The sequence below is a fragment of the Mesoplodon densirostris genome, chromosome 2 (genome assembly GCF_025265405.1).
Source record: "Mesoplodon densirostris isolate mMesDen1 chromosome 2, mMesDen1 primary haplotype, whole genome shotgun sequence".
In the NCBI taxonomy this organism is placed as follows: domain Eukaryota; kingdom Metazoa; phylum Chordata; class Mammalia; order Artiodactyla; family Ziphiidae; genus Mesoplodon; species Mesoplodon densirostris.
In genome coordinates, this window is record NC_082662.1 from 114,817,569 (window position 1) to 114,844,044 (window position 26,476).

The 26,476-nt window shown below is 51.3% G+C and overlaps 2 protein-coding genes across 2 annotated transcripts; one reads left to right on the forward strand and one right to left on the reverse strand.

Moving 5' to 3' along the window:
- Positions 1–824: 824 nt before the first annotated feature.
- On the reverse strand, positions 825–9,482 carry UBE2Q1 (ubiquitin conjugating enzyme E2 Q1). The gene is made up of 13 exons (XM_060090632.1): positions 9,054–9,482; positions 6,683–6,787; positions 6,244–6,348; positions 5,563–5,613; positions 3,832–3,972; positions 3,523–3,607; positions 3,194–3,254; positions 2,912–3,002; positions 2,743–2,801; positions 2,613–2,661; positions 2,230–2,325; positions 1,789–1,855; positions 825–1,319 (listed from the first exon to the last, which is right to left on the reverse strand). Exons 1-13 carry the CDS (start codon positions 9,378–9,380, stop codon positions 1,288–1,290), a joined length of 1,269 nt encoding a protein of 422 aa, XP_059946615.1. The 5' UTR covers positions 9,381–9,482; the 3' UTR covers positions 825–1,287.
- Positions 9,483–18,514: 9,032 nt separating this feature from the next.
- On the forward strand, positions 18,515–26,006 carry CHRNB2 (cholinergic receptor nicotinic beta 2 subunit). The gene is made up of 6 exons (XM_060088023.1): positions 18,515–18,578; positions 19,806–19,951; positions 20,140–20,184; positions 20,602–20,711; positions 21,520–22,492; positions 25,836–26,006. Exons 1-6 carry the CDS (start codon positions 18,515–18,517, stop codon positions 26,004–26,006), a joined length of 1,509 nt encoding a protein of 502 aa, XP_059944006.1.
- The last annotated feature ends 470 nt before the right edge of the window (positions 26,007–26,476 follow it).

The following is a 26,476-nucleotide window of genomic DNA, read 5'->3' on the forward strand; positions in this document are numbered from 1 at the left end:
GCCTCTGCCTCTAAGCAAGCTCACTGACCAGGAGAGGCAGGCAGCGCATACCACATGCGAACAGTATGCCTGTACTTTTAAATAGCAGGGACAGATATGGCACCTACGGTTCAGCTCAGCAGACTCCCCTCCCCAGCAGTTCTCAGAGCCTGAGGTAAGGACGCAGGTACACAGACCAACCCCCTTAAAGCTGACCCTTTCCAGTAGGACCCACCTTATGAGTGCCTTAAAAGAATCCAGTCTCCAAGCCACACGGCTCCTCTTTGATAAGACCAGATGAAGCAAGAGACGGGAGGGGGGAACAAGGGAGCTACCAACCATCACCCTTCAGTGCCACTTGCTGGGAGGGAGGGGAACCAGTGAACACTGGAGTGTTAGCTACACAGCATGTTGCTGAGACCAGAAAGGTCACATACATGCTTGAGACTCTGCCCCCATCCCTACTCAATTCATTTGAAAGTAGTTCTGTGAAGCAGCTTCTTAGGCCTCCTTTTTATTTTTTTCTTAGAAACTTGAAAACATCTGTGACTAGAATAGTAGTCCTAAGAATTAAGGTCGTCATTTCAGCCTACTACTTTGTGGTTCAGCGGGCCAGGCTCTGCATTCCCAGGGGTACAAGTGCTGGTCACTCCAGAGGCCTTCAGGGGCGAGCCAGGTGCGTGCTTCAGCTCCACCTTTCTCTGGCTTTAGCAGCGAAGCGCAGCCCCTCATAGCTACCAAAGCCACGGAGGACCTGGTGCCCCTCCCCCACTGCTCAAGTAGTTCAGGAGTGGGGGTGGGGTGGGACGTGGGGATAAAAATAAAGATGAGTCAAGACCAGCATCTTCAAATTAACAAACTGTAATTGTTTTCCCAAAGATACATTTTTTTTTCATACACATCCATCATACACTGTAACCAAAAAAAGCAGTGTACATGAAATAAGAGAAAATAAATTAAAAATCCATAGCATAGGTAAGGAGGCTCTAGTCTGGAGCACAGCTGAGTTTCCAGCAATATAAGGAGGCTCGAAAGTTTCTTTTATAAGAATGCCTGCTAGCAAGGGTTCCAGCCAGGTGGTTGGTTGGTCTGTAAGTCAGTCTTGAGTACTTGAAACAGTTCTGTGTTTGTTTGTTTTTTTCCTTAGCGTTTAGAATAGCCATCATTGTCCTGCAATAGGCAGAGCTATCACGTCCAGGAAAAATGAGGGGGGGAAACCACAGAGGCAGCGTGAGATCCAAATACAGCATTCAAAGGTAATTGGTCCAGTGGTGCCTGGGGAAGGAAGAAGGGGATGGCACTCCCGGGTTAGCCATCTTCCTTCGGGGGTGTGTACCAGCCTGCAAAGAAACCGAAGAAAACAGTGAGGCGGAGGCTGATGTCCACCCTCCTGGCCCCAGTCACTGAAGACATCTCCAGGGTCAAAGGTGAAAAGTCTAGAAAGGGCTCCCCAGTGCGGGGAGAAGGTGTATGGGAAGGTAAGAAACTGCCTACCTGGAGATAATAAGGAAAGGGAGAATGATGCGCCCAACCTGAGATGACAGCAGTGAGATGAGCGCCTCACAGGGAGGTGGGCAAGAGGGGCAGCACTGAGTCTACCGGCGCTACGGACCGCTGGTGCTTTACTGGAGAAGAGGTGGCAGACGTGAGCCTCCACCTCACTGACTTCTTTGGAGAACAGGGGCAGGTGCTGTGTTAATGGAAACCAAACCAAGCTCGGAAACCAAAAGGGGTTCTTGCTGTTTGGCTGGAAGTGGAAACCTCAGGCTTGGCGAAAGTCCAGATCTTGAGTTGTGGTGCCAGCCTCACCGTTTTTTTCGTGGATCTGCACCAAGGACTTGTAGGACTGCTGTGCTCTTGTCAGGCTGTATTGAGACTGGGGAGAGGAAGCCACTAAATCAGGCCACCAAGCAAGGCCACCTGTGGCCTTGTTGCCACCCAGGAGTCCCAGCTCCCAGCGCCCTGCTCTGCTGACACACTAAATACCTTCCACCTGGGAGGTCCCCTCAGGGCACAATCCCCTAGCTTTCCCTTTCCAGACCTGCACCCTCCCCAAAGTCCTAGGCTGCCCCTCAGACCAAGGCCCTGCCCCTGTTCCCACTGCGGGCATCCTAGGCCCACTCATCCGATGCTACCAGCCCACAGATTTTATCCTCTCAGTCCCTAAAAGAAGGCCACCTTGGCCTCCTAGTGGCCTAACGCGTGTAGGGCTCCAGCCAGTCCCACCAGGCCCAGGTCCAGGCTCCTTACTTTGTTGGCTCCAAACTGCACTCGTGCTTTTCCCTTCACCAGTGTGGCACTGATCTGCATGATCACTGACTCTATTGAGTAGGCACTGCTCCAGCCCTAAGTAACAACAGGGACAAAGCAAACAAGTCAGGAGAGTTTCCGGAGAAACCTTACGCTTGTTCTCCAGAGAGCAGCTGCACCTATAGAAGGGCCCCTGCCCTTCACTCCCAGAATGGCCATCACCTGTTTGCCCAGGTCAGTGGGTACAGGCCCTGCGAGGCAGAATGAAAGGGCCACGTTGTGCCCATCGCCCAACGCGGGGGGTGGGGGGGTGGCGGAGGGTGGTTAAAGCTCAGCGTAGCCCTGCCTAGGCCAGCCAGGCCAAGAATGAGAGACAGGCTCACCTGCTTGGTGAGAAGTTCCATGCAGATGGCACCTCCGCCCAGAACATACCTGTAGAAGAAAGGTTAGTCAGCTGTGACTGGCAAAAGCTCCCCACCCTTCCTCACCCTCTGCCCTTACTGAGCTACTCACCCTCCGGACAGGACTGGAGACACAACCCTGACAAACGGCGGGTCAAAGGGAAAGTTATCCTGAGAGAGACAGAGGCAACCATCAGGGAGGGGAGGCCAGTGCCCTCTGCAGCACTGTAAGGTGGAGAAGGAAGCCTAGGCCAGGGACGGACTTGAAAGGAAGACCTTACTTTAAAAGAAAAGTTTAGTAGGATGAAGTCAGCTCCTTCTTTCTCTTTGAGGATCTGGAGATCGTTGTGCAAAGCGCTGTCCTGGTCAACTCTAGGAAGCAACGAGTTCAGGCTCAGCTCCAGGTCCAGCTCAGGAGCCTCGAGGCTCCCACCAACCCTGGGCGAGCAGCAGAGGGCCAAGCCACTGCCCACGCCCGCTCCCTGGGACGGCCCCGGAGACTCCCACCACAGTGGCTCCACTCACTATTCCACTTCTTTTCCAATCCCACAGTTCCCACTCACTTGAGGAGTTTGACATTCCAATCATACAGACTGTCATTCACGAGTTCGACTGCATAGTTTCCTGGAGGGAGGGAAGAAGATGGGTGTCATTAGATGATGGTCCAAGTGGCGAGTGGTCCCCGATGCAGATCCCTCTCCCATGCTGAGAGAAAAAAAGGTCAAAGGCTCCAGGTTCACCCCAGATAGACATGCATCCAATCTAAGCCACTGGAGTGGGGGTGTTCTGTCCTTGGCCTGAAAACTTCATAAGCATCCGTGCACCTGCTGCCACCATCATGTCCTTCTTTATGAGAAGCTCGTGTTCAGAACCCTCTCTGAGGCAAACTCACCGCCTTTGAAACTCTGTGATCGGTATATATCCCTGAGCTCCTTCATCAGCCGGTCAGTAGCCTGCACCGAGCCAGACACCGCACCCTGCAAGGGAGGGATGGAGGACAGACCATCTCACGGTCATGTGCTTAGAAACACCATACTAGACCTCAGGGGCAGTCTGGCAGCCAGGATTTAGGCAAGGATGAGGCACACCCATAACCCACCCAAAAGTGGATTCTGTTCCCCAGACTGATACTCGATGCCTACCACCTCCCAGCCAGCACCAGCCGACCCCTTGGCCCAGCTTCTCCCTAGAGGGCACGTACATTTAAGTAATCTTGCCTCTGGTTCTTTTTAATTTTCTCTAGTATGGCCAAGTTTTCTTTTCCGATGCCGTCATCTTCAGATTTCTTACCCTCAGCTGGCTCTTCTTCTTTCATTTCATAGTGATCTAGGTCTTCTGTGTCCTGGGGGAGGTGTGGGGTGGGAGTGGGATAGAAGAGGAGAGAAACCAACACACGCTGTGGAGAGGGGCCATCGCCTTCCCAGTCCCACTGGACCTAGAGCTGCAGGTCAAGGAACAGTAGTCTATCTGGCAGGCTAATGAGTAAAATACCCTTTCCACTGCTGGAAGACTCCCAGTCCCATTCCCTCCACAATCTAAAGGCTGTGGCAAATCTCTCCCCCTATTCAATTCTCAAGCTGCAGAGCCGCGTAAGGGCCTAGGGAAAGCGAGCAGGCTCAGCTCTCTTGTTCCCCAGACCTACCCTGCTCCAACCATCCCAAAAGCTCTCCCTTGGCAGCAGAAACTCTTCCTTAATTCCTAGAATGACTTTGGCCTGACGCTGTGACTCAAAGCTCATGTTTCATCAGGTGACTTTTGTACCCAGGAGTTCCCAGGACTCCAGGTCTAAAGGAGAAAGCTGGATCAGAAATCTCCTGCCTTCCCAAGTGCTGGGCCTGATGAGGTATGCAGAGGTACCCAGTGCCAAGATGGAAATAAGGAAGGAGGTCCAGAAAGGCAGATGGTAGAGGTCAAGAACAGAATTTGTCCCTATTTGCCCTGCTCTAAGTGAGGAAGTAGTTCACTGTACATGGGGGAGGAGCCTATAGCCAGGATTCAGCCCCTCTCAGTCAGACTTGGGAGGGCTGTCCGCTGTCTGAGAGGAGAATGTTTCAGGTGTCCCCAGCCCTCTGTGAGGCTTAAGACCCTGACAGAGTTACAGAAGTTGCAGAACCTGGGACGTTAATTCAGTGCAGAGAAACAAAGTGATCAGTGATCTCACTCTAGCAAGATACGTTAATACTAACCTCCTAATTACTACATTAGTTGTTGATATCTACTGAATGTTTAATTATAGGTCAGATACCGTACTAGATGCTATACACACTAGCTCATTTAATTCGTATAACCACCATGCCGTTATTCTATCACTACCCCCATTTTACAGATGAGGAAGCTGAGGTCTAGGTGAGGTTAGTTATTATGCCCAAAGTCACACACCTCTTAATAGAGCTAAGATGTGAATCAAATTCTGACTCTGAAGTTCAAGTTCTTAACCATTATGTTATATTCTGCAAAAGTATGTTTTTAGAGAATATATCAGATAAATTATTTAGCATTTATCATGTACTGAATGGAGCATTTTACATGCAATCCCTTATTTAATCTTAAAGACAACCCTATGTAGTAGTTGTTATAATCACATTTTATAAATAAGGAAAACTGCAGCTTAGTGAGAGTAGGTAAAATTCCCCAATCAAGAGAGTTAGGAGATACAAGATGCCAGCTCAGGTCTGACTACAAAGCCATCTGCGATTAACTTCTTGACTATTCAGTATAAACAGATTTGCACTTAACTGTCTTCAGTGGTTGGATATGGGTGCCCTGTCTCCTCCTCTACTACACTGCTGTTCCTCCAGGTCAGTAAATCTGTCTTTATTTCCTTTGGTATTTTTCTCTCCCCAGGTCTAGACTGGAGCTCTGTACACAGTGGAGACTCAATGCTGCTGACGGAAAGAGCTTCCTACCAGTGCCGCCTTGGGTGGAAGCCTACCTCAGGCATCTCTTCATCTTCATCTTCCGAAGATACATCTTCCTGTGTACACTGCAGTGGGGAGGGAAAAGAGGGAGGTCAGACCCTGGTGGTTTCCTAGAATGCAGCCTCTGACCTACTCCCCTGAGCCTCTGGGTCTGGAAGCTGTGCGCCTGGCCATAATGCTACCAGCCTCTCCATCAGCCAGAACTGAGTGGAAGCAACAGCCTAGGGAATGACTTCACTACCAGCCCATTATTCCTCTACCACCATATGCCAAAGAATAAAAGAGAAGCACAATGGCTGTTTCCGTCACCTAACTCACAAATCCCAGTTTTATCTCCCCAAGAACCCCTCCTTTACTAAATCATGTCTAGACTGATACTGCATTCTTGGGTCTTAACAAGGGACCTCGGTCCCCAATGGCTACCTACTGCTAATGGTACAAATCCCCCCCTCATCCCCCCATGAGGGCTGATCCCGCCCAGAAGAGTGAGTTTTGATCAGAGAGGTGAAGCTACTAGTGCCCCATGTAGCTAGACTCCCACCTGGAGAAGAGGCCAAGAATCATGATATGTGTACGTGTTTGGAGTAGGGCTGGAGAGAAACTACTGCAGGTTCACCTGAAGTAACATGCATTTTCTGAGTGCTGTCTGTGGGGCAACTCTGCATGACAGGGTCCAAAGCCCCTCCATCGCTCACCTGCTCTGCTGGCAGGGGCTGATCCAGCATCTCCACATCTGGATGCTGAGGGAGGTTATAGAGCTTACACAGGTCGGAGATGATCCTCTTCAGATGCTGCAATAGCTGGGGGTAGGGGACCATAGTGACATCAAACACTCCTTCCCCACTCCAATCTGGACAGGTACATGGGTGAGCTCTTGTCTCAGCCCCCAAACCGGTAACTAGTTCTCTAAAACTCAGACCATACGGCCATGGGGAGGAGCTTAGGGGACGAACCCTGGGACTGGTGCAAGGCTCTCCCTCTGGTTTCAGGAAGCAACTCCCCTAAGACGTCTGCCTCAACTGTACAGGCTACTGCACCACCCATTTTCCAGAGACATCTTTCACAGGATGTTTTCATGGCATGGGTGTCACAGGAGGAAAATGCACTCCCACCTCAACACCCTGGCCCCCTCACCAAAGTATTCCCTTTCTTTATGTCCACCAGCCTCTCCAAGACAGCAGCCAAGTTAGGGTCATCGGACTCCACTGACCAGATGGGGGGCACAGCAGGGTATGACTCCTAAGGGGAAAAGAGCAGGGAGAGCAGTCAAGATGGGAGACTGGGGAAAGCTAGATTTTGCCTGCCTTCCATGCACCAAGACTTCTAGCCCCTTTGCTCTCCACCATCCCCCCCGCCCCTCTCCCCCCAAACACACACATACAAGCCCAGCGCAGCAGGTCATTATCTAACCAAGCAGCTTCCCAACAAATCCCAGACCAGGAGAAAAAGTCCCTGGGAGGACCCTTTCCAAGAAGCCCGGTCCCTTTCTTTATTTTCTCAAGAGTAAACATCAGAGAAAGCAGCAGAGCCAAACCCTGCTAACAGTGAGGGAGACTTCCTATCTCCTGTGCTGCCCCTACAAGTTCCAGACCTGAAGTTCTCCCACACCCAACACAGAGGCCCCTGACCCTCCTTAACCAGTTGGGGAAGGGATCACCTCATCACAATCACAATGACAGAAAAAAAGCAAAGACCACAGATTACTTTCATTTTAGCTGGGGAAGGAGGGATTAGAAACTAGATTATGTCTCCAGAACCTAAACGTAAAAGGGTAACAGGAAGAATCTTCCCACCTCACTCCCAACAGAACCCCTCAAAGGCCACTTCTCCCCACCTCTCCCTTGGGAAACTGCCACCCTCTCAGTCCAGGCGTAGGCTGTAGGGCTCCACATGGCAGGCTGGGAGAAAGAAACCTACGCTACTAACATTCCCAGCATTCCTGAGCCACCGGTGCCAAATGCAGCCTGACCAGACTCCCCCTCTGCCCAAACCAAGGGGGCCAGTTCAGGCCAAGTCTTCTTTATAGGGGCCACAGAGAGTCTGACTGAGAATCTTCTAACTAACCTCCTTCCAGGGACAAAGACAGTAGATGGCCTCTGGCAACTGGGAGGGCAGATAGAAGGGGGCAAGCCTACCCTTAAGGAATTGGAAGCATAATTCAGGTACAAAATCGACACCTGAAGTTTCCACATATGCCGAGGAAACCTTATCCTCTTCTACCAGGGGTCTTAGCTCTGCCATGGCTCTAATCCTCAATGCTGGAGGAAAACAAATTATCAAAGATGCTCAAGTCTTCAGCTCATGGCACCACACCGAGTCCTTCAATCTCAACTTTTTAGTACGAAAAAAGATGGGAGAGGAAAATGGAACACACGAGTTTTGGGGGCGTGGGGGACCATCCAACCCAAGCTGAGGCTTGCCTCACCAAACCTTGACCTGGTTTGATGGAAGAAAGGGATAGAAAACAAGAACCATGTAAATTGAATTCAGGCCCCAAAGTGCCACACAATTCACAAGTCTGTCTTTCCCCAGACTACTCCCATTTGCAGTGTGCCTGCCTGGATAAGTACTGTCTCCTGGCTTGCTATCCAGTGCTCCCAGCAGGGCGAGAACACTATCACACCAGGGGGTATCAATCACTGTAAGTGCTATACCATGCGGTATCAGGCATTCCCAGATTATCAGAGGCCAACCCTCTTCACAGGATGTTTGAGGGTAGCCTAGGCAGGAGAGGTAAGGTGTCTCCTAGTCCTGCACGCCTAGGATGGAATGATGTTCGCTGGGAGAAAAGGAACTGTTACCGCCCAGAATAAATGGGACAGCCCTTGCACATCACCATCATTAGCAGGAAAGGCAACAACCCAGGGCAACTGGAGATATCCATAGAGAACAGGAGGGGAGTGGCAGCTACCAGCTGGGGCAAAAGGAGGAGAGTTAGAGGTTACACCAGAATAAAAGGGAATCCAAAGGAGAGGAAGAAGAGGAGTCACGAAACTACAAACCATCACTTGGTAAAATTCAGAGAGCAAAGAGGAGTTGAATGAGAGATGCCTGGGCAGGGATCTCACAGGTGGCAACGTCCTAAATCAAAGGTACTACTGAGAAGGGGGCATCACTGAAACCTGCAGAGGTCCAAGCCAGGTCCTTTCCAGCTAAGGTCAATGCAGAGACATGGAACCTTAAGATGACAGTGGTGGGGACAGGGGCATTCCCAGGGGTCAAGGTAAAGTCGTGAAGTAGCCAAAATGAGCCAAAATCATGAATCTTGGGATGTGGGTGGGTTAGTGAAAAGGGGTAGTCGAGGCGCCATATGTCGGGGTGTCCCTGACCATGAAGAGCAGAGATTCTGGGTGCACAGCAGAAACAAATGTAACCTGGAGAAAAGGAGCCGAGCCCAGAGAGGGGATTCGGCCTCCCAGGTCTTTCGAGAGCAAAAAGCTGTGTGGGGTGATCCTGAGTCCCAGACAAGAGCCCCCCAGAGACGCGCACGCGAGGGTATCCTCACCGTGATGTTGCAGTGGATGCGGACGGGATCCCCAGGCACCGACCCCCGTGGGGGGAGATGCGGTCCGGGCGCGGCCCCCGCCCCGGCCCCTCCGGCCCCAGCCAGCAGGAACTCGCAGCTCAGCTCGTCCAGGCAGGCGCTGGCAATGCGGAAGCGCTCGTGGCCGCGGTGGAAGATGGACTCGAGCAGCTTCAGCTCCCGCCTCAGGCAGGGCCCCGGCCCCGGGCCCCCCCCCGGGCCGCCCCCGGCCCCCGGCGCCGCCCCCTGGCCCCCCAGCTGCTGCCCCGGCCCCGGCTGCTGCTGCCCCTGCGGCTGCGGCTGCTGCATCCTCCGCTCCGCTCCGCTCCGGGGCCGGCGGGCCGGGAGCCTCCGGCCTCCGCTCCGGGCTCCGCCGCCGCCGCCGCCGCCGCCGCGGTCCGCACTTCCTGATCCCCCCTTCGCCAAGATGGCGCCGCCGCCACCTCCGGGACAGGGCCCCCCCCTCCGCTCTCCGGCCCCCCCAGCCGCCGGAAGCCGCGCACCCCTCCTCCTCCTCCTCGGCGGCCCCGCCTCCGTCCCCCTCACGTGACCTCGCTGCTCTGACCTCCCTCACGTGACACCTCTCTCCTTCCCGCCCCCTTGTTCTCCCCTGCCACCCTCCACATGTGACCGGGGGCTTCGGGCTCGCAGCTTTCAGCGCCTCAGTGCGTGTTTACGTACGGCGTACGTGCGTGCGAGCCACGGCTCTCGCCGCCTCTCCCCTCTCACGTGACCCGGCGCCGCGTGCTCCCAGGGGCTACCTGCGCGGGACCCTGTTTCCTGCATTGGGCCCCTCTTCCCCTGCCCTGAGTTGCTGTGAAGGTGCCGGGCGCTTGGTGGGCAGAAAAGAAAGTGGGAGAGCTGCGGACGCCGCTGTACCGTATTTATCCTGCGCTCACACGCCTGTCCTCGGCGCAGGGTCCCTGATGCTTTGCCCCCTTGGGGACACACTGAAATGATGGGCGTGTGATTGGGGAAGGAGCCAGGGACCCGGTTACAGGAGGCTTGGGTTATCGGACGTTCCGTGACCTTGGATTAACCACCTTCCCTCAGTTTCCTCATCTGTACGATGACTTTGATGAGGATAATAATGCTTGCTTTGCCTGCTCCCAAGAATTGGATGCGAGGAGATCACGAAGGGATCGGTGGTCAATTAATGTACGACGGGTAGACGATAGCTCACTCTTCGCGCTTATCAGATTCCTTGGGTCTGGACGAAGGGGGTGGGGAGGGACGACATGGGCTTCCTCTGCCGGATCTTGAAAGGAGAGCAGCACTAGTCTAAACCATTGGTTAATGGTTGCCTGGTTAGGCAATAAGATGAAAGGAGACCACAATCCCAGTCTCAAGTCTCACCGGCTAACACCTTGTCGCAGTGGTACTGGCATTGCCGGGAGTAGGTGGCAGTGCCTCCGGGGCCTCGCTAGGTGGCACTATCACAAAGGACAAAACTGGCTGAGGTTCCTCTGCCAAGGGCTGGTGTTAGCCCGTGGTAGGGCCTGATGGATTCTACCGAGCCAACTCGGCGCTTGAGAACCTGGCCGGATTGCCACCTTCTCCTTTCACTTGGACTGAAATGAGTTAGCCTTTGTTGGAAGCTGACTGTGCACCTCGGTTCTTTGTGCTGGGCTATTCATTTATATTGTCAGTGGCGGTTGATAAAGGCCTTTTGCTAAGCCGGGCTCGGTATTCAAAGATGATTGAGATGTGCTCCTGGTCCTCCTGGGGCTATTTATCTCCTTTGGGGAGGCTGAACAGTTAGCTACATGTCACCTCTGTGTCTCAATGTGCAAGTTGGGGGCATAAAAGGCTGTGGTAAGAATTCCCGTTAATTGAACTATATTCAGTGTCTTGTAATAACCTATAATAGAAAATAATCTGAAAAAGATAATGATATGTATCTGAATCACTTTGCTGTATACCCAAAACTAACACGGTATTGTAAATCAATTAACATCAATTAAAAAAGAAAAGAATTCCCGTTTACTGAGCACTTCCTGAGTCAGGGTATCCTGCAAATATTTCTAACCCACCCCCCGCCCCCACCCCACCTCCCAGCCAGCAACACTGCAAGGGAAGCATTTTTATCCCTGTTTTACAAGAGGGGAAGAGGAGTGACTGCCCAAGGATTTACAGCTAGTAAGGAGAGTTCCTGGGCATGTCTCCAAAGTCCATGCCTTACCCATCTCTGCCTTCCTCTGATGCTTTTTCCAGAAGTTTTCACATGTCCACTGACTCTAGCCCTTACCCAAGAAAACCACAAATGCAGCCATTTGGATGATCCTGAATTCCATATTTTATAAAGAGTTTTAATTACAAGAAAACAACATGATGAAACAGTCTCACAATGTTGCACAGACTCTAAGGCCCCCAGGGAGGAAACTGAAGTCGTGGTCACTGGGATGAGCTCAGTCGCTTCCTCTGCTGGTGTGTTCAGCATTTCAGCTCTCTGGCTGGGAGAGTCCTCTGGCATCTAGAAGCCTAGTGGGGAGTCATACCTGGTGTTCTGCTGAGATGTGTAGGGCAGGCACATTAGAAATGGAAAGGAAGTTATGGATATATTAATTTAATGAACACTTGTGTGCTAGGGGAACAGGAGTGAATAAAACAAAAAAATCCCTGCCCTCGGAGCTTACATTCTGTTGGGGGAAACAGACATGATAAAGGTGGAGTTGACAAAGCAAACTCATTAGAGAAGAACAAATATGTACTGAGCATTTGTGACACGTGATGCACTGGGAATGCAGCACTGAGCGAGACAGACCCAGTCTTCACCTTTTCCATGTATTCAGGCTGGGAGGAAAGTCAGATACTTCATGAGTTGTTTGTTACACATCCATCCACTTAATTGCAGTTATGGTAAGTGCCTCAAAGAACAAGACTAGAGATCTGGGAAGGCCTCCCTGAACAAGTGATATGCTAAATTCTGAAGGTAAGTAGAATTACCTAAGGGAGGAGAGACTGGACACTGTCTGAGGCAGAAGGGGTGGCATGTGCAAAGGTACTGAGGTAGGACTGTGGCAAGCTGGAGGAACGGAAAGTAGGCCTGTGTCTAGGGTGAGGAAGAGAGTGATGCAGTTAAGCTAGGCAGGGGTTAAGTCTTGGCAGATATTCAAACCCATGTTTAGGAACTTGGGCTTTATTTTAAGATGCAGGAAGATCAAAAAGTCCCTAGAATTTTGAGAGGCTCTGGATGCCTGGGTAACTAATGGTAGTAGTGCTAACAGAGGGTAAGACTTCTCAAAGGAGAGCTAAACTTTGTGGGAAAGGTGGAGAGTTATAAACCCATTGAGTGTGTGGAGGAAGGGCGACGTGGACAATCTCCCAGACATGCAGTGGGGTGTGGGTTCTGAGTTTGGGAGAGGCAGAGCCATAGGTGTTAACGAGAGAGTCAGCTACAGCTCTCCTTTGAATTAGACCCTAAAGGGGGCAGCACAGCGAGTGGAAAGAGCATAGACTGGGGAGTCAGACAGAACTGGGTTTAGATGTGAGCTTCTCTGCTTTGGTAGCTCTGTGACCCTGGGCAAGTTATTTAATTTCTGTGAAACGCAGTTTCCTTATCTGTAAAATGGGTATGACACTCTGACTTGCAGCGTGGGTCATTGTGCCCGTGTAGATGAAATGGGATATGTAAGATGATTAACACATCTTACAATGCTGGGCACATAGTACATTGCTCAGCAAATGCTAAACCCTGCGACTGCTATGATTACTGTTACTGCCACAAAGTCAAGAGGTACTCACCATTCAGTAAACATTTATGGAGCTTTGTCATGTGTCAGACACTGGTCGAGGTATGAATATACAGCAGTAGACAAACAGTATCCCAGCTCCCATGGCACTTACATTCTAAGTGCAAGGAGTTATGAATAAAATAACCAGAGGAATATCAGACTGGTAAGTAGAGGCAAGGGATTAAAGTAGGGTCATGTGTGAGAGAATGACTGGGGGTTACTTTAAGTCCAGTAGTCAGGGGAGTTCTCCCTAGGGAGGTGGGGTTTGAGCTGAGATCTGATGAAGAGAAGGCAGGCCTGGGAGGAACTGGCAAAGAGCATTCCATCAGGGAGAGCCAACCTCCAAGACCCTGAGTGAGAACAAAGGTGGCGTGGTCTAGAAGCGGAAGCTCATGATATACCGGCTGAGAGCATGGGCTTTGAACCCCAGCTCTGCCAGCTGCTAGTGGTGTGACCCTGGGTAAGTTACTTAGCCTGTCATGCTTCACTTTCAGCATCCCTAACATGGAAACCACCCTACTTCATAAGGTTGTTGGGAGGATTACGTGAGATAACACATGAAAAGTGCTCAGTCCAGTGCACACAGTAAGAGCTCATTTTTTAAAAAATAGAGGATCAGGGCTTCCCTGGTGGCGCAGTGGTTGAGAGTCGGCCTGCCGACGCAGGGGCGTCGGATTCATGCCCCGGTCCGGGAAGATCCCACATGCCGCGGAGCGGCTGGGCCCGTGAGCCATGGTGGCTGAGCCTGCGCGTCCGGAGCCTGTGCTCCGCAGCGGGAGAGGCCACAACAGCGAGAGGCCCGCGTACCGCAAAAACAAACAAACAAAAAAAATAGAGGATCAGCATAGCTTGAGTCTCATGAAAGAAAAGAAAGAGGGGTAGGAGATGAGGCCAGTGAAGAATAGAGACCACAGTAAGTTGTTGGGTTTTATTCAAAGTACAGCAGGAAACCGTTGAAAGATTTTAAGCAGGGAGTGGCATGATCTGATTTCAAATATTAAAAGGTCACTCTGGGGAATTCCCTGATGGTCCAGTGATTGGGACTTGGTGCTTTCACTGCCGTGGGCCCAGGTTCGATCCCTGGCGGGGGAACTAAGATCCCACAAGGTAAAAACAAACAAACAAACAAAAATCACTCTGGCTGCTCTATGGAAAATGAATTACAGAGATTTTTTTTCTTCTCCAAAAGGTCATGTCTTATCAGAGTGAACAGATGCACTTGTTTTGGGCAGAGTGTGCAGCCTTCTCCTTTAAGTTGTTCCCAGAAGCACAGCATTCTGTCACTGACTCAACAAACGCGTCCTCAGCACTTGCTCTTTGCCAGGAACTGTAATAAACACTGGGAGTGCAGAGACAAGTAAGCTCAGTCCCTGTGGGGAGAGCCTGGCTTGATTCCTGGCTCCTCACATGACAGCTGCTACTCATGTTATCATTTTTGTTGTATTTCTTACCCCTGCTCTTAGGAGCAGGTGGTAATGGATGAAGTGGAGCCAGATGTAATCAACTGTAATACAATGTGACAAATGCAATAACAGGGATGAAGGAGGGTAAGGGCCTTGAAGGGTGCTAGTAGTCAGGATTAACTCCCAAGAAAGAATGTGAAAGTAGAAGTTACTTAGATGGAAATGGGGGGATGTTTTTAAAGATGTTTTTAAAGAACTGGCCCTAAAGTTGAAGGAGGTTGGGCAGAAATGCCTAAGACAAAGGAGGAATGACTTAGGAGAAGAGGGCAAGAGGACAAGGAAGGGGCTCAGCACAGGCAAGATCGTAGAGGTGTTGGTCATGGGTGCTTTAGCCTGGGGCCCCAGGGTAACCCTAATAGTATCAATCCTTCTGGAGGTCAATTTAGCAATAAATGATTAAATAATCAAAAAACTAAAAAAAACCTTTGACTCAGCAATTTCACTTGGAAACTATTAAAGGTATGTGCAAACATTTACCTACAATGGAATACTATGCAGCTGTTAAAAATAGTTATCAAAGAATAATTATTGGTATAGAGAGATGTTTCAGAAATAGTAAATGAAAAAGGAAGGTTACAGAGCTATTTTACAGTCTGCTCCTTTTTAAAAAGTAAATGAAAATACATATATTTGTACACCAAAAACATGAACAAGAATGTTCATAGTGGTATTATTTTTAATAGTCCAGAAGAGAAAACAACCCAAATTTCTATCTGGCGGAATGGATAAACAATGGTATACTTACACAGTGGAATAGTCTACAGCAGTGAAGATGAATGAACTACAACTACATTCAACAATGCCCTTGATTCTTACTAACATAATGTTGGGGGAAAAAAGAAAGCCCACAAAAGATTACGATTCCATTTAGATAAAATTCAGCAGGCAAAGTTGATCTATGCTATTAGAAGTCAGAATAGTGTTTACTTTTTTTTGGTCATTTTTTTAAATTGTGGGAAAATACCCATAACATAAAATGTATCATTTCAACCATTTTAAAGTGTGCAATTCCGTGGCATGCAATACATTCACAAAGTTGGGTAACCATTACCTCTGTCTAGTTCCAGAACTTCAAGCAGTACCTCTTAGGCAGTCATTCCCCATTCCTCCCTCCCCACAATAACGTTATTTTCCAAGAGGAGGGAATAATGCCTGGAGGGAACAGAGTGGGGGGCTTCTGGATATTGGTAACGTTGTCTTTTTTTTTTTTTAATCTAGGTGGGAGTTACACGGCTGTGTTCATGTTGTGAAAATTTATCTAGCTGTACATTTATAATTTACATGATTTTTGCATGTATATTATATCTAAGTACACATAGATAAATGTGGAGATATACTGTATATATATGAAATGCTAACAGCGATTTTTTTGCTAGGAGGTAAGATTATGAATCTAGTTTGTGTTTTGCTAACTTGTGTTTTCCAATTGCTCTTTATGGATATGTACTACTCTGGTAGTAAGTTTTTAAATTTAAAATATCTTAAAGGAAAATAACATTGTAATGCCTTTCAGGAGAAAATGTTCCTTACCATCAAAGGCACTGGGAGTGTCCTGCCAAAACCTTGCCTGGTCACTATTTTGCCTGAGGGCTGATACTCCTTTATGTATCCATCACCCTGCATGGTTCTGGACCTGTCCTCTCTCCCTGGTGGATATGGAAGGGGTGTGTGTGGGAGACATGAGGGAGTGAGGAATGGTGTTCCAGTTCTCCTCGGCCACTGAGTGGTTGTGCTCAGAGGACTCACTCCCTGCCAGGCTGGAATTAAACTTGAAATAAAAGCTGGGGAATTTGAAAAGAAAAGGTAGAGGTCAAGGTGAACAGGCTGCCCTGACTGACCTGAGAGGAGCATCAGGGAGTGACCAAGGGCTTCAAGCAAGCAAATGACTTTCCAGTCTATCAATACAGAGACAAGCAACCACTCCAGAGAGAGATTTTCATAAGAGAAGACTTTCACAGCCTTCTTCAATCACCCAGCTTCCACCAAAAGATGAAAGTACCATCTACATGTAAAGCTCCCTGTCTCTCTCTTTCAGGAGTTTGAATGCCTTTTTAGCCACCTTTGTCTTATTGGCTTTCTCATCTTTCCAATCTCAATTTTCATCTCCATCCCCTCCAGGCACTCAGGCACTATGAACCTCTTTGTCCTCTGTGCTTCCAAAGCACCTTGTTTATACTCTACTAGAGCAGCCACTGCATGGTGTAACAAGTCTTTGCCACCAAATTGTGATCTCCTTAATAGCTGGGACTAGGTCTTTTTGATCACTGCTTCAACACCCATACAGTAGATACCCAACAAACGTTGATCTGAATTACTGAAGGGGGTGTCTTCTTCCCATCTTTGACCCTTTTCCCAAGTGGAGTGACTATACACATTCCTTCCCTTTTCCTTAAGGCTTTTATTCTCTACATCTTTTGTTGGTTCCAAGATTTCTTGAATTCTTAAGAGATGATTACATGTTTACACACACACATGCCCTGGAGCTTGTGGTGCAGCTTTATGGCCACTTCCATGTGCATTATGGGGCCTGTAGTCATCCCACGTCCTCTCCAGCCCTTTGCTGATACTTGTCTTGCTTTTCCGCCTCAATTCCAGGAACTAAGTACATGTAAGTAAATTGCTTTTGGCTGAGCTTTTAGAGAGGAATTTTCCTCTACATGTTAAAAGATTACAGTCCTATACCAGCCCTTTTCCTTATTTGTTGAGCCCTCACAATACACCAGACACTGCGCTGGTTCATGATCTAGCAGGATAGACAGCCACCATCTTAGATTGATTTACTTACTCATTGATCATCCTCTGGAAACATGTAGCAGGGCACCTGACCTAATCTTTGGTCAGGCATAGCTTCCTTGAGGAACTGACGTTTCTGCCACGTGTACAAAGTAAAGTAGAAAGTGGTTGAGGGGAAATGCATGATAAAAGAATCAAGGAAACTACATGTTTAAAAGGCCCTGAAGTGTGGAGGTTGGGAGGATCTTAAAGACATTGCCAAGAGGAGTGTGGGGCTGGGGGTAGTGGTCCAGAGGAGGTTGAAGAAGTGGGCAGAGATGGAATAAGACAGTGCCTTGATGTATGATAAGGCTGCTTTAGTCAGGAATCTTTTGGTTGAAAATGACAAAAATCCCCCTAAGAAAAAAGGGAAACATTTATTGGCTCAGAAGTTAAAAGTTCAGGGCTTTCAAGATCAAAGATGTCATTGAGTTTTGACACCTCTCTCTGTCTCTGTCTCATCTTTGCTTTCCTTTGTGTTAGCTTCATTCTTGGGCTGGCCTCTGTGAAATCATCCTCTGATCCCCCCTTGTCACACAGAAGCCAAAGACTGGAGAGGAAGGGAATGTGGGTGAGAAAGACTAATTGATAAGGGCCATTTACCCTTCCACTCTTGAAGGTCACCTTCTCTTCAGGAGATGTCCACATGTCCCCACCTTAGATTCCCTGGGGGAGGGCAGGAAGCTTGGCCTTCTACGTTGGTAGAGAAGGAAACAGGTGAGGGGATCCTGTTTCCAGACTTGAAAACTGTTTGCATTCTTAAAATGGCAAACCTACAGCCCCCTGTCTCTTTCTCTAAGGGCCTAAAATGCATTTTTTTGGCTGCATCCTCAGCCTTCCCTGGAAGCAGGATCATTTGGGCTTGGTAAGAGAAAAGAAAGAAAGTGGGAACTCCAGAAACTCCTTCCGACTCCCACCCCCTCATTCTGGCCCTCGGTCCCCGGTGCTTGGTGGGTCCTGACCTGTTTGTCTTACTCGCGCTTTCTTCCGGAGCCTTTTCAGACCCCTCCAGGGTCCTGTCCCAACTCAGGGGCTTCAGAACTCCTCCACTGTCCGGTGAGCCGCCCTTCTTCCGCCTCACGTACACCCTAACTAAGCAGGACCAGCAGAATACCCAACCCAGGGACCCCTTTTATTCTGAGCTCTGGCGCTTCCGCCTCCGGGGCGGAGACTCCTCCCCCTCACCGTCCCAGTTGTATTCCCTGGAAGAGCAGCCGGAAAAGCCTCCTCCTGCTCAAACCGGGATAAACGAGACGCTGGTTCCTTCTCGCAACCAGCTCTCTGAGCCCTGGGAACCGCCGTGGCGGTCGGCACTGCAGCATCAAAGGCTGCGAGCACAACCTGGGCTCAGTTCCAGCTGGGCGCGGGCGGTGCGGGAGCGGCTTCAGCACCACGGACAGCGCCCCGCCCGCGGCCCTCCGGCCTGCGGCGCGCTTCGGCAGCTTTAGGCGAGTCGGCGAGCTATGCCAGAGGCATGGCCTGGCGCTCGGGCCCCATGGCGCTGCTCCTCAGCTTTGGCCTCCTCGGGCTGTGCTCAGGTAAGGACAAGTCGCCGCGCTGTGTCTCACTCAGTCTCGAAGGTGTACGGGAGGGATCCCTAAGGCGGGGAGTCTGTTAGGGGTTAGGGGAGAGACCCCCGCACTGCAGGGAGTACCTGGGAGACTGAACTGGGAGGAGGACATACCCGAAGTGATGCTGGGAAGAGAGGGCAACCTGGGCAGGGGTGGTGGAGAGGGTGTGGGCACAGAGAGGAAGGAGGGAGGGGATCCCCAGGCTATCTGGAGTGGAAGGAAGGGGAGAGTCTGATTGCAGCTGAGATGCCATTTGACTTCTTGTGAAACATTATCTCAAGACAATCTACCTGGTTCAGCACCCTCCCTTGGCTCTGCATCATTTTCTGTCCCTCATATTGGACTCCTGATTTTGCTCACTCCAAAGGGGCAAGGCAGGAGGGGGAAAGAAGCAACTTCTCAACTCTCTTGTAGGGGGGACAGGAGACTCGGAAGGGAAGAAGCTCTGCCAGGCGGAGGGCCAGGGAGGAGTCTCTGAGGGGGTGGGGTGCATTCGTGCAGGGTTGCAGAAGGAGATAGAGTGTGTGGTGGGGCAGGTACAAAGGGAATATACAACGAAATGAGCTTTCCATACCTGCCTGCAATCTCATGAGAGGTGGGCTCCCGTAGGTGCGCAACTTGGGACTAAATATATGCCCTGACCCAGAGCTCAGGCAGCCCACCTCTTCTACTCCAACCCAGGACCTATGGGGGGAGGGGGTCACGGCCAGTCACATGTAGAGGCACACAGGGTTACTTACACACATAGATGGGCATGGACTGAGGAGAAAGGCTGTATGGTGGGTGGGGCATGAATAACTGTTCCCCTTTCACCACCCTCCAGAACCTTCCTTGAATGGTAGGTATCTTCTCGGGGAAGCCATGGAGACAGAAATGTCAATTCTTTTGAAACCATCCTCTGAGACCTTGCAGGAAGAGCAGGGTCTCCACTAATCCTTGCAGAATGGGTTCTTAGTGGGGGACTGTGGGGGGCTGTCTGGGCTCCTTGGTCAGTGATCTCAGAGAGGGACTTCTCTATGAGGGGCCTCCATGGGGTAACCTAAGCATTTTGCTATATCCTTAAGGATGGGGCTGTGGGAAGCTACAGCCTCCTGTTTGGGCCTACGTTGTACCACTTGCCTAGGGAGAGTGGGATCCTGGGTGGGACCTCCTTGCCTATGTACTTACCTCTTGCCCTCTACCAATACTACCCAGGAGTCTGTGGTACAGACACAGAGGAGCGGCTGGTGGAGCATCTCCTGGATCCGTCCCGCTACAATAAGCTTATCCGCCCAGCCACCAATGGCTCTGAGCTGGTGACGGTACAGCTCATGGTATCACTGGCCCAGCTCATCAGTGTGGTGAGTGAAGGTCCCAGACTCTCTGCCCAGCTACTGAAGTCAGCATAGACAGAATGTGTTTGTGCTTATTCTTCTGGAGTTCCCAAGGCTTGGGGAGGCGGGGGAAGGAGCCTGGGTGGTGTAGTGGGACCACAGGCTTGAGGGGTGGGGGTGGGGCACTTCTCAGCAGCTTCTCTTCTTCCCTGCAGCATGAGCGGGAGCAGATCATGACCACCAATGTCTGGCTGACCCAGGTTAGCACTCTTCCTGTCCACACCCCTGGGCTTCTCTTTCCTCCTTTTTTTTTGGGGGAGAGGGGCATGTGCTTTTCCCTCTTTTAATGTCCTCAAGAGAGGCAGAAATTTATAGACTTTGGAGTCCTAAATAACTGTATTTGAATTTTGGTTCTTCTACTCACAGCTCTGTAACTTTGAATCTGTTAAACTCTGCAAGATCCATTTTCTCATTTGTAAAACGTAAATTCTAATACTTTGGCTTGGCTATGCAAATTAAATGAGAAGACACTTTTGCTGGGCAGAGAAGTCACTGTGGGGATGCAATGACTTTTCAAAACTTCCTCAAGCCAGATAGGCCTCCTCTTATCCCTGTCCTTGACCTTGAGCCCCTCCCAGGGCGGAGGTTGGTGCTGCCTCCCTCTCTCCCTTTCCCAGGAGTGGGAGGATTATCGCCTCACCTGGAAGCCTGAGGAATTTGACAACATGAAGAAAGTTCGGCTCCCTTCCAAACACATCTGGCTCCCAGACGTGGTCCTATACAACAAGTAGGTGACCCTGGAGGGATGGGAAGGCTGGAGGAGACCATGGGAGTACTCAGGTCTTGGGGAAAGTAAATTAGCTCATGCTGGGGGACAGAGGGACTTTTCATTGGCAAAGATAAGTCACTACCCAGACAGACAGACCCAGACAGACAGACCCAAACCAGTGAGGTACAATGTGGACAGCCAAGGTAACTTGGGCCATGGCCAGCTCCCTCTCAGCCAATTAGGACTCCCAGTGTTTGGAGCTGCAGTGGCATAAAAACGAGGATTGACAGACCCCAGTGCCTAAACTGATTCAAGAATAGGCTTTCCAGGAGGATTGGGGAGGGTCAAAGAACTTGAAGGTCCCAGTTTCTCCTCCAGGTTCCAGCCCCACTCCTGAAATAATCCCTCTTATCTCGAAGACCCAAAGCCACCAGTCCAGAGCCACTAGGGACCATCTCCTCCTCCCATCTGCCCCTGTCCCTCTCCATTGGTTGGGGCTCCTCATTCTGGCCTCCCTGGCTCCCCTAACTTCTCCACCTTCATGTGGAGCAACCAGCTTACAGAATGCATGACAAGTAGCAGATGTGCCCCCCTCTTCATCACCCTCTTCTGTCTCTGAGGCCTTCTGACCAGGACACCTCTTCTCCTCACCAACCCACCCAGATCCCCTTCTTGCTCAATTCCTGCTCCTCCTCCCTAGACCCCTGGATGGCTACCCTCTTCCCATATATCCCTTAGACTTTCCTCTCTTCCCACTCAGGGCTGGGTTGATGGGTGGGGTGGAGGAATGCTTAGGCCAGGGCTGACTGTGCTCATCCCTTGGCAGTGCTGACGGCATGTACGAGGTGTCCTTCTATTCCAATGCCGTGGTCTCCTATGATGGCAGCATCTTCTGGCTGCCACCTGCCATCTACAAGAGCGCATGCAAGATCGAAGTAAAGCACTTCCCATTTGACCAGCAGAACTGCACCATGAAGTTCCGCTCGTGGACCTACGACCGCACCGAGATCGACCTGGTGCTCAAGAGTGACGTGGCCAGCCTGGACGACTTCACGCCCAGTGGCGAGTGGGACATCGTCGCGCTGCCGGGCCGGCGCAACGAGAACCCGGACGACTCCACTTACGTGGACATCACGTACGACTTCATCATCCGTCGCAAGCCACTCTTCTACACCATCAATCTCATCATCCCCTGCGTGCTCATCACCTCACTAGCCATCCTCGTCTTCTACCTGCCCTCCGACTGTGGAGAGAAGATGACGCTGTGCATCTCCGTGCTTCTGGCGCTCACCGTCTTCCTGCTGCTCATCTCCAAGATCGTGCCGCCCACCTCCCTTGACGTGCCGCTTGTAGGCAAGTACCTCATGTTCACCATGGTGCTCGTCACCTTCTCCATCGTCACCAGCGTGTGCGTGCTCAACGTGCACCACCGCTCACCCACCACGCACACCATGGCTCCCTGGGTCAAGGTCATCTTCCTGGAGAAGCTGCCCACGCTGCTCTTCATGCAGCAGCCGCGCCACCGCTGCGCCCGCCAACGCCTGCGCCTGCAGCGGCGCCAGCGCAGGCGCGAGGGAGCCGGCGCCGTCTTCTTACGCGAAGCCCTGGGGGCAGACTCTTGCACGTGCTTCGTCAACCGCGCGTCTGTGCAGGGCTTGGCTGGGGCCTTCGGCTCAGAGCCGGGGCCGGCAGCCGGCCCCGGACGCTCCGGGGGGCCGTGTGGCTGCGGCCTCCAGGAGGCGGTGGACGGCGTGCGCTTCATCGCGGACCACATGCGGAGTGAGGACGACGACCAGAGCGTGAGTGAGGCGCGGGGACTCGGGCGTGGGATGCGGGCTGCAGGGCCCTCGGTACCTGCGCAGACAGACACCGAGGAGCTAACGGGAGTGCAGGATGCGGGCAGTGAGAGTCCGGCCGGGGCCTGTGGGCCTGGGCGCTGGCGTGGCCTCTTCTCTGACTTCCGGGAGGTGGCGCCGCCTAAGTTGCGGTTGGTACAGGATGACCTTGCGGCTTCCTGAGGACTAGTATCCAGAGCGAAATGCCTCAGCTGGGGCATCGTGAGTGTCGTTAGTGTTGGGAGGGTGGCCAGGAAGTGGAAGAGGCCCTTCTGGGTTTGCAGCTGGCCCGTGGCTCTGACCCCAGACCCCCTCTCTGCCGCTTGTACTCCCAAGCCCATGTTGTTAACCTGCAGCTCTTAGCACAAATGGAGATGAGTCCTTTGTGTGCCCCGCGTCGGGGGGCAAAACTGAGGGCAGTAGAAAGTGTGTATGGGAGGGGTGGCGGTGGTTAAGAGGTTCCACCAGCTGCTGGGAAGAGCACAGAGTCCCAGATCAATATCTTTTTCCTGCTCTTCTGGGTCCTCAGGGGATGCCCTTGTGAAATATTTACAGAGGTGGGGGCAGGTGGAGGCGAGGGTTTTTAAGACCCACCCTGAGCTTTCTGCACACTGGTATCTTTCTGCAGTGACTCCCAGAAAGGGAGCACTGAGCCAGGGGATGGGGGTGGGGAAGATGATGGGTTGACTTCCCCCCACTTTGGGCTGTGGCTGGCCCCATCCGGCATCAGTCTTTGGGTACCTGGCTGGTTCCAGGCTGTGGCTCAGCTGTTGCTCTGGTGACTGGCCATGTTTCCACTGGATTGCAGCCATTCCAGCTTGGGGGATGAGGAAGGGTGGGCTCCTGCACTACCGGTTTTTTTTTGTGGGGGGATGCTTCAGAGCCTGCTGTTTCTGTTTCCTGGGAGGGCAGGAGCTGAGGCTTGAGCTAAGGAGCAAGTTATGGTCCTGAAGGAAGAAGAGAGGGACCAAGTCATGAGGAAATGGGGTGGGAGCCTCAGAGGTGGCTGAGGCCAAGTGGGAGATGCCGGTGGTGCAGGGGGTTGACCAGCTGCGTCACTCTCCGCCTCCCCCACTGCCGTCCACTCACGTAATGTGCATTTACTGAGTTAGGTGATGAGGATGCAATGACCGACTTGGATGCTTCACAGGCATCTCAAACTTAACATGTCCCAAACTGAGTGTTTAATCTACATCCCCACCACCAACTTGCTCCTCCTCCAATCTCCCCGTCTTTTAGTAAATGACATCACCATCCACCCAATGGTTTAGACCAAAAACTTGGAGTCAACCTTGACTCCTCTCTTTCTTATGTCCCCCACCATCCAAATCATCAGAAGTCCTGTCCTGTGGAACCAACCTCCAAAGAGATTTTCAGCTTCCTTCTTTATTCACCATCTCCATGCTGCCTCCCTGGCTGTAGGCCTCTATCAGCTCTTGCCTGGACCAGGGCAGAGACTCCTGATGGTCTCCCTGATTCAGTTCTTGTGCTTCTCCATCCAAACACACAGTGTCTCCTGTGCACTTTGTGCCATCTCGCCCCTGCTCAGGTCACTGGCTTATGGGCTCAACTGTTCTAAGCCAGCTAAGCTCTTTCCTGACTCAGGACCTTTGCACAGATTGGTCCCTCTGTTTGGAATGCCCTTCTTTTTTTTATTACTATTATTATTACTGTTATTAATTTTTGCACTACTGTTTGAGAGTAAGTTGTGGACATAGTGATCCTTTATCCCCAATACCTCAGCTTTTCTCTCCTGAGAACAGAGATATTGTCTTGCATAACCCAGGCTCAGTGATGCAATTCAGGAAATTTAGCATCAATACAATACCTTTATGTGATATAAAGTCCATACTAACATTTTTTCAGTTGTCTCCGTAATGTCCTTTGTAGCATCTCCCCCACCTCAATCCAGGATCTTGAATTCCACTTAGTTGTTCTGTCTCTTTAGTTTCCTTCAATCTGGAAGGGTTCCTCAGCTTTGTCTTTCATGGCATAAACATTTTTGAAGGGTACAGGCCAATCGAAGGTCCCTTGGTTTGGGTTTCTCTGATTGTTTCTGATTGTCTCAGCTGGCTCCTTCTCACTTATCAGATCTTAGCTTAAGGTGTCACCTCCTCAAAGAGGCCTCCCCAGATCACACCCTGAATTATATCTCCCCCTCCATTTCTTCGTCCTTTGTTTCCATATAAGCACCCACCAATGTGTAATTATTTTTGCTAATTTTGTGTCCATCTCCCTCAGTAGACTGTAAACTGCAGGATGTGTTTGTCTTGCTCTCCGTCACATCCCCAGTGCCTAGCATGGTGCCAGGTACATAGGAGGCACAAGTGTGACACGAATGAATCATTATTCAGCTGCTGACTAAAGGAAGGTGCACAGTGCCTCTTCCCATCCCCCCCACTGGCTGGGCTACAGAGGAACACGTGTACAAAGGTCCAGACTCAGGCCGGAGTGGAGCAGCTCTAAGTGGAGGCCAGGCCTCCTGCAGTCCCTGTGACTGGCTCCCAAACCCACAGAGGTTATTTTCTTCTGGACGGGTTTGTTTACACCTGAGATCTAGTCCTCACCCTCTGGGGCTGTTGGATGGGGCTCCCCAGGCAGTCATATAAGGAGTGAGGCCTGCAGAGGCAGCCATTCATTCACTAATTCAACACCCGTTTACCAGGAACCCTGTGTTTGAGATGCTGGGATTACAAAGATGAATCAGATCGGGTCCCTCTAGTTTAGGAGCTCATAGCTTAAGTGGTGGGAGGCGGGCAGGGAGGAAGGAGGGGACAGGCATACAAATTGAAATGACAATACAGTGCAGTAAAAATACCGTGATAGAGACGTGTACACAGTGCTGAGGGAACCCAGAGGAAACAGTGGTTCATTCTCATCAGGGGGATCAGGGAAGCCTTCATAGAAGAGGTGACATTTGATTTAGGCTTTGAAGGATGTGTAGGAGTTCACAGGTAGAGATAGGGAGGACTGGAATTCTAGACCAAAAGGAAACCCAAAGGCACAGGGACCTGAGAAGACAGACTGGAGTTTGGTAAGGCTGGGTCAGAGGGTGGAAGATAGGTGGCTGGCTCATATTTGTCATGGGTGGGTCTTGATTTTAGACTTGGGAGTTTGGGTGGCTGCTGAAGGCAGTGGGGCCACTGGAGGCTTTTAAGCAGGCAAGACTGGGGCCATGCTTTGGAAAGGTCACTCTGGGGTCGTGGAGTGAGAGGAGTGATGTGTGGTGGAAGCTGCTTCTACCTGATCCACTCCCCTCCTGTATCATGTGATTGATACCTGGGTCTCCTTCCTCTCCTCTGTCCAGGTGAGTGAGGACTGGAAGTATGTCGCCATGGTGATCGACCGTCTGTTCCTTTGGATCTTTGTCTTCGTCTGTGTCTTTGGCACCATCGGCATGTTCCTGCAGCCTCTCTTCCAGAACTACACCACTGCCACCTTCCTCCACGCAGACCACTCGGCTCCCAGCTCCAAGTGAGGCCCTCCCCAGCTCCATGCTCCTTCACCCCTCTGTTGTACAGTACTTTTGGGTCGAGGAGGGATGAGTGAGGTACCAGAAAGAGGGGCGCTGCCCCCACAGACCCATCTTTTCACTTCACCTGGAGCTCGCCCCCCCGCCATCACCAACCTGGAGGCTGGACCAGCTGCGTCGTGTTCTGGCTGCTCTCCTCCTCTTGTACCAACCCAGGCAATAGTGCTGCTGGTTGAGCATGAAGGCTGAGAAGTGGAGGATGGAGTGGTTGGAGGCTTCCACCCTGAGGAAAGTGTGATGGGGAAGGGGCCAAGAAGGGGACAGAGTCAACGGCTGCCTCCAAGTCATGGGAAAAGGGAGGAGCACGGGGGCGAGACAGGGGCTCCGACTCTGTGCTGGGCTGGCCTGACACAATGGCAGCTCAGAAGGGAAGAGCAAGGGGAGAGAGGCCTGGGTGTGACCTGATGTCTGTCCCT